This window comes from Bos javanicus, chromosome 1, assembly GCF_032452875.1.
Source record: "Bos javanicus breed banteng chromosome 1, ARS-OSU_banteng_1.0, whole genome shotgun sequence".
Lineage (NCBI taxonomy): Eukaryota > Metazoa > Chordata > Mammalia > Artiodactyla > Bovidae > Bos > Bos javanicus.
In genome coordinates this window covers 45,030,982-45,042,694 of record NC_083868.1, presented here as the reverse complement: position 1 = coordinate 45,042,694, position 11,713 = coordinate 45,030,982, and the positions used below count along the sequence as shown (strand labels likewise).

The 11,713-nt window shown below is 39.6% G+C and overlaps 1 protein-coding gene across 14 annotated transcripts in view; it reads right to left on the bottom strand.

The window, feature by feature from the left end:
- Positions 1-524: 524 nt before the first annotated feature.
- LNP1 (leukemia NUP98 fusion partner 1) overlaps positions 525-11,713 on the bottom strand; it is a 42,265-nt gene continuing 31,076 nt past the window's right edge. For 7 of the 14 annotated variants that reach the window (XM_061381687.1, XM_061381779.1, XM_061381452.1 and 4 more), the window contains 3 exons: positions 6,772-6,825; positions 6,457-6,687; positions 525-2,395 (listed from right to left, as the gene is read on the bottom strand). In XM_061381687.1, coding sequence (XP_061237671.1) covers positions 2,246-2,395; positions 6,457-6,687; positions 6,772-6,825 — 435 coding nt within the window. In that variant the 3' untranslated portion in view covers positions 525-2,245. The remainder of the gene's footprint in view (positions 2,396-6,456; positions 6,688-6,771; positions 6,826-11,713) is intronic. The other 7 variants (XM_061382305.1, XM_061382054.1, XM_061382216.1 and 4 more) reach the window with 2 other exon arrangements.

Below are 11,713 nucleotides of genomic sequence, written 5' to 3'. Positions count from 1 at the left end.
AATGGTCCTGAAAGTGTGCTGAAAATGGACTTTCCTTCAATTTGATAAAATATAGAATAAAATTCCTAATTCTGATTTTTCCAGGTATCATCATCCTTGAAGGGGAAGAACCTTCACACGTATCCTGGTTGGAGTGGAAGGTGGCTACTCTCTCAGTCAGCCAGCCAACGCGCCCCGAGAACTCCAGGTATTTCTCCTTCCCGTGGGTGGGCCACTTCTCCCCAGACCTTTATATTGGGGCCACAGCAATGTATAGATCATCCCCACTTCTAAAATTTGGTTAGCAAGACTGAAAAGTACCCAAAGCAAAGGTGGAGAAACCAGTATTTTCCCCACAACTACAGCAGAACACAAACCTCAAAGGCAGGTCAGGTCCCGTTCTCCACCTTGGTAGCAAACACACCAGGTACTAGATTGAAGTCATCTTTTACTTGTGTGAAAAAGCATCATTGAGAGGCTACATGAAAGTATCAACCCAAAATGGTGAAGGTACAAGTTGTATGAATTGAAAGAATGCAAGTTAATGATCATCAATATTTTACTTTTATTTCACTGTTTTCCTCTTCTCTTTTTCTTTCTTTTTACTAACTATGCCAAAGTTAGTTTGTTCTTACATAAGCAATCAGTTGTGGTATAATTCTGGGAGATCTTTACAAAATAGAGATTCTTGCTACCCTTGGGCATTTAAAGATCCAAGACAGAGATAAAGAATAAAAAGAAGGCAGGAATAGAGACCCAGATGTAGAGAACAGACTTATGGTTATGGACACAGCAGTGGAAGAAAAGGGTGGGACAGATTTGAGAGGATGGCATTGAAACTTATACATTACCATATGGAAAACAGAGAGCCAGTGGGAAGTTGCTGTATGACACAGGGAGCACAAATCCAGTGTTCTGTGACAACCCAGAGGGGTGGGATGAGGAGCGGAGGGAGCTTCAAGAGGAGGGGACATATATATATATATATATATATATATATATATATATATAATATACACTTATGGCTGATTCACATTGTTATATGGCAGAAACTAACACAACGTTGTTAAGCAATTATCCTACAATTAAATTTTTTTTAATTTTTTAAAAAAGAATAAATAGGGAGATTTCAACTATCTCTCCTTCTAGGGAAAAAAAATAGAATATGGGCTCAACGTGTTTAATTAACCTGACTGTGATGATGGTTTCACAAAGAATGTCATATACATACACGTCGATCATCATGCTGAACAATTTAAATATACACAAATTTATTCATCAATTATACTTCAATAAAGCTGGAAAAAGAATAAAAAGTCCCTGCTTCAACAGCACATACAGTAACATTGGAACTTCTCTGGACACACAGAAGATTAGCACAGCGCGTGTGTAAGGGTGACATGCAGATCTGTGCGAAGCATTCCATATGTTTCAAATAAGTCATGGGTGTAATGTACAGCAAGATGACGATAGTCAACAATACTGTATTGTACATTTGAAAGTTGCTAAGAGAGTAAGTCTTAAAAGTTCTTATCATCAAAACTATAACCCACTTCCAAGTCCTGCTTTTCTCATTCACCTCTGCCCATTTACAAGCAAATCACACACAGACTAAGTCAGGACCCTCTGCCAAAGGGAAAAAGATGTCCTGCCTCAGGTTAGGAACATGAGTCAGAATGAGCTGAGTTCTGGCCCTAACTCTGATTACCTCCTCAGCAGTGAAAGACAGAACTTTCCTAAACTGCAGTTTCCTCTGCCAGCAAGTAAAAAGACTACACCCCACCTCGGGAGTGGTGAGGACTATTTCAGGTCATGCTTTCAAACTTTCCACATAGTACCTGGCACCTTTAATTACCAGTTCTCATTAAATAATGGCCATTAGACATACTTATATAATAACTTCTAGTAAGGAGTTCGAGTCACACCAATGACTTTTATTTAAGATTATTTGTGAGGCTGATGTGGAAGAAGGGTTGGTGAAGATGTGTAGGTGGCTCTTTAAATATCTCTCTTTACATTTTCAAGAATAACTTTATTCTATTAAAATACCTTTTATTCTTTTTATTCCCCTAAAAGGGCAACAGAGCAGATCATACTCTGAAAAGCAGGTGGGGTATGATGCAAGCTGTCTTGGGGAGCAGCTGAATCAACCACCCACCTGAGTCACTCAGCATCTGCAGACCCTCTTACAGGTACCGTTCCTGGGTCTGGTAAATTGGGGCTCAAAAAACAGCAGCGTCGGTAGTCATGGTGTGGAAGCAAAGGGTTATTTGAGCGCTTTTTCAGACAGGGTGGGCAGGTACGCTTCTCCATGCTCTTCCTTCCTAGAGCTCCTTTTTTCCTCCACTTTCTTGCAAGACCTCACTTCCAGAAACCGGCGTTCTCTCTCATTTCTCTCCTTTCTGCTCTCAGGTCCCTGATACAGAAGGATTGGAAAAGGGTAGATAGCTGACAACATTCAACATTTTTCCTACTTATCAGAAATGTAGGAAACTCTAATCATTTAGGAGACTTTCACATCTTAGTTTTTAGTAATAAATTAGCACAAGCCTAAGGGTATTGCTAAAGCTTTAGTCATAAACAAAGGAAGAGGGGCCTTGGGCACCAGCAGATGGTCTGTGGAGGAAACTCAGCCTGCACATGACTCTGCCTCTAAGGTACAAAGGGATGTGATTTCACAGTAAAATTAATACTCTTCTGGTACTTTTTGAAAAAGAATGTGGCAAGGGAATCATACATTGAATGATTCTAACCTCCTCACGGTCACTAAGGGTTTGCACTAAGTTTTCAGATAAGGACTAGGTAAAGAATGAAGTGTCAAGAATGACATTCAACCACACTAACATTCCCCAACAAGTTGCCCAGGGGTCCACATTCAATGGTCAAATGAACAAACACACACTGTTGTTCTAGGATGGGGCGATATGACACCAACTAGACTAGAGACCCTACTGCTTAGATTCTACACCTAGGCGGAGGGAGACAATCAACCAATAAGCCTGAAAGGAAATAAAAAAATAACAGGTAGTTATAAATGTAATGATAACTATAAATAGGGTGATGTGATAGGGAACTGTGTGGAGACTGGGGGCAAGGGGAGAGGTGTGCTTCTTTGGTTTCCATGGTCAGAGGGTTAGTTTCAAAGGAATTACTTACAAAAGACTAGTATTGATCAATATAGTGATGGTATCTATTTACACTTCAGTTTTTTAAATAAACAAAATCATTATTCCCCCATTGTCCACTTGAATTGGAAATGCTGCAGAACTCCTGAGTGCCTATGAGGTGAACATTAGCAGTAACACTCAGATGAGCAAGGTCATGACTAGCCCAGCAGGGTGAGCTATGGGGATGTCTGGTTACTGAGGGGGTGTTATCCTCTGTACAGTGTTAAATTGTTTTCATACTGAGATTATTTCATTTCTATCTATAATGGTCCACTAGTCAAAATCAGAAAGCAAAACAAATGATGATGCTGAGATACAGGTTAAGAGGGGCTTAAAAATTGTACTAGCCCTGTAAATGTGCCTCCAGATTATTTTCATTAGGTCCAGCACTTGTATTAAATCCATCAATCTGCTCATAATTCATATTGAGCAGCCAGGAATATCTCTAATCCTTATAAGAACAGTATAAAATAGAGAAAATATAGTGATGATTATTTGCAATTTGGCTTTTCCCTCATTGAGAATAAAGACTATTTGAAAACTGCTCATAATAATAACCTGAAATATTTTTTTCTTATCTTATCACTTAGAAACAAAGTGAGAAAAATTATTTTAAAATGCCAGTTGAGTTTTTCAATATCAAAAGGAAAAACTTTAATGTTATTGGTCATGAACAGATCACAAAAGCAGTTTTCTGGCTCTTCTTGATGCTAAAAGATGTAAAATTTAAATCTACATAGTAGTATACATTTGGCCCCCAAATAAAAGCCAATATACATCATTTTTAGATTTGCTGACAAAACACACTTTTTAATGTAGTTAGTTTCAGAAAATCACATCAATTGTTACACAGAAAAATGTTTTAAAGTATGTATTTTCCAAATTGTTTTATTTGGAATGAAGAAAAATTGTATAATATAAAAGTAATATAAAATTTAAAATATTTAAAATTATTTATCATATATATTGATCACATAATATGAAAAGCATTTTAATGATTTTGTAAATTCCTAGCAGGTTTCTAGGTTATTATACAGTTGTCCCTTAGTATCCTCAAGGGGACTGGTTCCAAAACCACCCACGGGTACCAAGATGCATGGATGCTTAAGTTCACAAGTACAGAACCCAAGGACATGAAGAGCCAACTACATACAACTATGAACAGAGTTCTTGAGTCAAAAAAGTTGAAAAGGCTGCCTTGGTTATCTTGGCACTCAAAAGGAAGAACTTGAGAAATGAATGAAACAAACATTCTTATATTTTAAGGATAAGATAATGACATCTCTTTAAGTAAGAAAATTGATTTCACATTTACACACTTATGTAAACATGTGATATGAATTTTTTCTGTGGCCAACAGAATCAACAAAGAATTGTTCTGATTATATTTTTTTTCAAAACATATTTATATCCTTCCTTACTCTAGAAAGAATTTAAAGCAAGTCAATTCCCTGATTAATATAATTAATGACTTTAACAAGCAGTTTTGAAACAGATGTGAAAAAATATTTTATTCCTGCCAAAAGCTCATAATGTGAATCTAATCATGAGGAAATATCAGATGATTTCAAACTGAGCTTCATTCTAAAACATAACCAGCCAGTCTTATGAAAGATAAAGACTGAGGCATTGCTGCAGAAATAAAATAGCTTAAAGGGACATGAAAATCATTTGCAACACATGATCTGGAATCTTGATATAAAAAATATTATTGGGACAACTGGGAAAATAGGAATAAGGCCAATAGATAAGATATTGTGTTGGTGTTCATTTCCTGAGTTTAATTACCATACTATATTTATATCCTTGTGCCCTTGTTTGGGCGTGGGAAGGAAAGAGAGAGTAAATGTAAATGGGATAATATGTTTACGTTTAGAGGGAATCTAGGTGAAAGGTGTAGTCTTGGCACTATTCTTGCAACCCTGTTCTAAGTCTGAAAGCATATCTAAAAAAAAAAAAGTATTAAAAAAAAAAGACAAAATAGAAACGCTTAATAATGTTTAGACACAGAAAGTGACAGCTGTTCACTATTCTTCCTTCCTTATTCCTTTTTTGATCCCGTAGAGATAGCACTTACTCAAGGGGAGTCATAGATACACAAGGTCACTGCGACAAAAGTGAAGTGCCACCGTGAGGCAAAGATGCACAGTGACAATCCCAGCAGCTGTCACAGCTAGGCAGAAAGCACCGAGCTCGGGGGACCATGAGGTAGGAAGCCCATGAGTGTCTTCCCTAGCCAGTCACAGAGCGCAGCTCAAGATCCAGGTGGATCTAGCCTTACTTATTCGCTCCATCTACTACATGGCAGAAACACATCATTATTCTTCTTTTGCAAAATAAAACCAAAATCAAAGACCCAACAAAAAAGAAGTATGTTGCTCAGGGCTGCTCAGTGAACACACTGCAAAGTTGAAAAACTAACCTCCAATTAATTGGTCTCTAGTTTAGGACTTTATGTATCAGTTTTGGCATCATCAGTGGTGCTTCTAGTCTTCCCCCCATTTCCTGCCTGTTTCCCTTATGCCTCACTTGGATTCCCACGAGGCCACTGTGACCACTCCTGCTCCTGCTCTCCATGGTGTCCAGAGAGTTCCTTCTGTGTGCTTTTTAAAGATACAGGGGGCACAACGCCATCACAAACTATTTCCTACCAGATTACATAGGGGAGGATAAGAGCAATAGGGACAGCTTTTTCTTTTTCATATAGTGGAAAGAGAACAAATCACCATTATTTGTAATAAGGGTGATAGAAACAGTCTCAAAGAACTAGAGGACATTGGTAACAAAACATTCCAACCAGTACTTCTTCAGGAATTCTTCCTACACCCGATGTCTTTAAATAATAATAATTTAAAACCTTTATGTACATCTGGGCTATCTAAAACAGGTATCATTTTCCAAAGATCTCAATGCTGCTGCTGCTGCTAAGTCGCTTCAGTCGTGTCCGACTCTGTGCGACCCCAGAGACAGCAGCCTACCAGGTTCCCCTGTCCCTGGGATTCTCCAGGCAAGAACACTGGAGTGGGTTGCCATTTCCTTCTCCAATGCATGAAAGTAAAAAGTGAAAGTGAAGTCGCTCAGTCGTGTCCGACTCTTTGCAACCCCATGGATTGCAGCCTACCAGGCTCCTCTGTCCATGGGATTTTCCAGGCAAGAGTACCAGAGTGGGGTTCCATTGCCTTCTCTGAAAGATCTCAATGCCAATCTGTAAATAAGAAGCTAGATTTGTTCTCCTCAGACTGGGAGAGTACGAACTCTTTGAGTTTCCTTTTCTAAGACAGCTTAAATATTCAATAACTCTGTTACATACCAAAGAGACGGAACGTTTGGTTCTAAAGCACAGTTGCTGTTCAAAGGAGTCTGAAAATGACTGAATTTTGGAATGGGATCTTCCTTTTGATTCCAATGGCTCCTTGAATGACCCATCCCCTGAGCACTTTCTGTGATCCCGCACTTGAGTGTGGCATCGAAATCCCTGGTCCTCATAAGAATACCTTCTAGGATGGCTGGCAGACGACATCATTCTGGGAAGTACAGGAAACTGGGAATACAGAATAAAAAATGTTACAATATAAACAGACTGCACAATATTAGCACAGAGACAGAATGTCCATAGATTACTAACCAAACGAATCTCATGTTGAACTGAAATTTCATCTTCTTGATCAGTAGGACCTTTCTACAGCAATGAGGCAGTGGAGTCAATTTGTCAAAACATTAAATATCCCAAGATTAGCTTTGTTGCTCCTGTATCATTAGGGTGGTATAATCAAGTGTCCCAAGCCTTAAACTGACATGTAAAAAAAAAATTCCAAAATAATCAAGTGAAAATTTTAAAGAAGCCATAAACATTAAAAAAAATAATACAAAGATGAATAGTTGTGTGATTTCTGTATAGAGAAGGAATTTCTAAGAGCAAAGAACAATAGAAGAAGTCAAAAGGAAAAAAATTCATTTAATTACATAAGTAAAGCTAATATACATGAAAACAACACAAAATTTGCAGTGGACAAAAAAAAAAAAAAAAAATATTTGCTACAAGTTACTAATATTTAATAAATACTCTGAAGATAAATAAGTATATTCACATATACATACAAACATAGAGGTCAGGTAACACAATGACAGCAACAGAAAATGATCAACAACTGGAAAATAATAAAAGACAGAGTTCAGAGAAGCCAAACTTTTGAAAGAATTGTGACATTTGCTCTCTCAATTTCTCTTACTCTCCAAACCACTCCAATCCAGCTTTTGCAGCCACATGTTAGTTAGGATATTGGTCCCCATGTTGCCAAATGCTGTGCATGTTTTAGCCTTTCGTCCTTTATGTAGCCTCCAACCCAGGTGCCTAGGGAGCCATTCTGAAACAGTCTTTCTCTTGCCTTCTGCCATGGCACTTCTTGGTTCCCCCTTCACCTTTCTGCCACTGTGTTTTAGATGTTTGCTCACTTCTCCCTTCTGTCTGCTCACAACTGCTGGAGTCCCCAGCGCTCTAAACCAGTCCTCCCTCCCTTCCTTTGCTTTCTCACCTAACACTGTCTCTCTAAATGCCTCACCCCCAGACTTCAATTTCTATCTATACCCTAGTTTCCTCATTTATACTGACTTCTCCCCTGAGCTTCTGCCCGCTCAAAACTTCCCTTCTTGGTTTCCCATAGGCACACAACCTGATCCGTCCAAATTCGAACTCATTGCCTCTCCGCCCCAAACCTGCTTCTCAAGTGCCCCTCAATTTAGAAAAGGCATCGCCATTCACCTGGTTGCTTGGGCCACCTTCCACATCCAATTGCCAAGTCAGTAGAATCCACCTCTCAAGTGTCTCTGAAAACCATTCACTTTTTTCCAGTGCCACCGTTACTACCCTAATCCAAGTCATCACTACCTTTTGCCCAGATTACAGTGGCAGCTTCCTTCCTAGTTGGAGCTATCCTGGGTTCACTCTTACTCACTTTCCCCACAGCACCCAGCATACTTAAAACAACCGCAACAAACATACGCCATCACGCTTCATCTCTTCACCCTCACCTCTTCAAGGACACAGCCTCACTGGTCGCTTCCTCCAGCTCACTTGCTCCTAGCCAGCACAGGCATTTTCACAAGAGGTCCCCTCTGGCTGTGACCCCACCCCTTCACTTCATCACCAGCTAATCGCACTTTACTCACAGTGGAAACCACACCCCCCTCAGAAAGCCTTGCCTTCCCCCTTGATTGGTCCAGGCCCCTGAGGCACTGTTAGACACTCTCCCTGAGGTCTTATACTTCTTCATGACGCTTTTCACAACTGTCGTTGATCTTCTGGTTAATTTTGTTACACGTCTCTCTTCTCCAGTAGACTGTGTGCTCCACGTGTCAAGGGCTACGTATCATTCTCTCCTAGAAACTCAGTACACAGCACTTTGCTGCCTTCACAGCGTGAGTTTATTAAATATACATTCAATGAATAAAAGTATAAAGAATGAAAGAAAAAGAAATACCAAGTGGTGAAAACTGTTTAGGCTTATTAGTAGTCAAAATTATGTTAAAATGAAATGAAAACCAATTTTGCCTTTTGGGTTAGCAAAAAAAAGTTGTTTTGTTTGTTTGTTTGTTTGTTTTAATAATACTAACACTAGCAAGAGTGCAAGGGGATAGGCACTGTCATTCCTTGCTGGTAGCAGGACTATAAATGGATACAGCTTTCTTGGAAAGCTGTTGACAATATGAATCAAAAGGCTTAAAATAAGGTCCTCATTGCACATGGGCTGAATTGTGTCATCCCTTCCCCCCCCAACCTGCCCCACCAAATTCACATATTGAAGCCCCATGTGAATAGCTCACAATGTGACTGTATTTAGGGGTAGGGCCTTTAAAAATTAACTTAAAATGAGGCCATCAGGGTGGCCCTAATCCACTCTAACTAGTGTTCTTATAAGAGGAAGAAATTGAGAGACACCAGGGACATACTCATATGGAGGAGAGACCACGTGAAAACACAGGGAGTAGACGTTTTCTACAGATGTTTTCTGTACTGATCACTTATATTGTCAGTAAAAAAAGAATAATAATACGCTAAAAAATTGAGACTGGGACACAGAAGGACAAATACTTCATGATTCCACTTATATAACATATCAGAAATGGTCAAGCTCCTAGAAGGAAGGAACAGAATGGTGGGTGCCAAGGGCTGGGGCAGTTGCTAATTAACAGGTATAACATTTCAGTGCGCTGGTTCAGACTCCACGCTTCCCCTGCAGGGGGCGTGGTACCACCCTTTGTCCGAGGACTAAGATTCCACATGCCTCACGGTGCAGCCAAAATAAATAAATAAATAATAAGTCCTAGAGTTCTGCAGTACAACATTGTGCCTAAAGGTAACAATACTGTACCGTATACTTAAAAATCTGCCAAAGAGGGTAAATCTCGTTACATGTTCTTATCACATCAAAAATCTTAAAAAATAAAATTTAAAAGATGTGAGACTGGGAGTGAAATGTATGTGTTTGTACAAATGTTCTCTTCCATTGATAGGCATAAAAAAAATGGCATGGGTTTCCATCACAATGTAAATAAAGTGTACCCTTAATATCTCCTTATGTCAGATGAAATTTCCAGTTAGTCTGTTTAGGTGTGGAAGCTTGTGAGAAACAAGCTTTAAAAGCACTCTAATTGGTAACATAGAAACATATATTACCATATGTAAAATAGATAGCCAATGGGAATTTGTGTATGTCTCAGGGAACTCAAACTGGGGCTTGGTGACAACCTAGAGGGGTGGGATGGGGAGGGAGGCAGAAGGGAGGTTCAAGAGGGAGGGGAAACATGTATACCTACGGCTGATTCAAATGCAGAAACCAACATAATACTGTAAAGCAATTATCCTTTGACTAAAAATAAATAAACACACACACATAAAAAGCACTCTAATTGGTTACATGGAAATTTTCCCACTTTTAAAAATGTTTTCTTAGTAAGCAAGCTCTACTTTTGGAATTTTATATGCCCTTCTAATGCAATTTCCCCCACAAAGACTTGAATCAATGCCCTCAAAAGCTTTTTTTTTTTTTTTTCAAGGTGTGGAATGTCACTTCCACGTCCATGGATCAACCTTATCCATCTATCTCCTGTGCTGTGACACAGGTCCTCGTGTGAGGCATGGGATCCCCCACACTCTGAGCTCATGACCTGGGCTCCCCGGCTCCCAGGCTACAAAGCCTGCAGCAGGCATGGACTTGCTGGAGCAATTATCACCCAGGAGTTAATAGTGCTCTCACTAGAAAATAGTGCTCTGAACAACCTTGCTATTTCTCACAGGGATGCCAGAAAACCATTTCTGTCCAAAAACATCCTAGCACTCTTGACTCCAAGCCATAGGTTCTTGCCTTTTGAAAATATAGTTATGTAACACCTTCACTCCAAGAACTACTTGAAGTTTTTTATTCTGGGTTTAATTATAATCACCCTTCAATTGTACCCCTCCTGCCCTCTGAGTAAGTGCAAGCACCTGAGCATGATGAGAAATAATCGGGGAAAAGATCCAGGTGTTGAGATAATTAAGACCCATGTTGAATCTTAGTGCACTGTGTGTGTCAGGCTCTCTGGGGACCAGGCCTTATCTCTAATCTCTGAACAAATCCTACAAGGGAGTCATTCTTCCCCTTTCACAGATGAGGAAAATGAATCTTAGTTTGGCTAAGAGACTTGTCTAAGACTTACATGACTAGTGACTTTATGGAGATGCTTAAGCATAAGATGTCTCTTCCTTGGATTATTGTTGTTGTTTAGTGACTAAGTCACGTCTGGCTCTGTGACCCCACAGAATGGAACCTGCCAGGCTCCTCTGTCTATAAGATTTTCCAGGCAAGAATACTGGAGTGGGTTGTCATTTCCTTCTCCAGGGGATCTTCCCAACCCAAGGATCAAATATGCATTTCCTGCTTGGCAGGCTGATTCTTTACCACTGAGCCACCTGGGAAACCCCTTAATCAGATTAATAATCCCAAACTTGTATCTTCAACAACAGCAACAAGTTCATTCTATTTCTAAGTGAAACATGGCTTTAAACAATGTACCAGTTATAACAAAATCTTATTACAAAAGTAATAATAATTTGTAGGTCTTTAGGAAAGTCTAAATGAATTTTATGTGAGGAATATTAACTGCCTATCAACAGAGCCAAGAGATTTATAAATTAGTCAATTAGCATTATACAGAAATAGCATCAGGATAAAAAGGTTCAACTGGTAAAATGGTAGGTCGATACCATCCTCTGGACCTCCTTTAGGGAAACTAAAAGACAATTTAAACTCTGACACATAGGAAAAAGAGGAGGAGGAGGGAGAGCAGGTGGAAAGGAGAGGGGGAGAAAAAGTGCTTACTTGGTACCAGGCACTGTTCTAAGCACACTGCACACACTAGTCACTGAATCCTAAGAACACCTGCATGATGTATGCACTGTCTTCATCAATCCCATTCACACAGAGGGACTCTGAGACAGAGGGAGGTTATGCAGCCAGTAGTAGACACTGGGAGGCACCTCAGAGCCCTCGCTCTTACTCACTCCACTCTGCTGCCTTCCCAGAAATTCC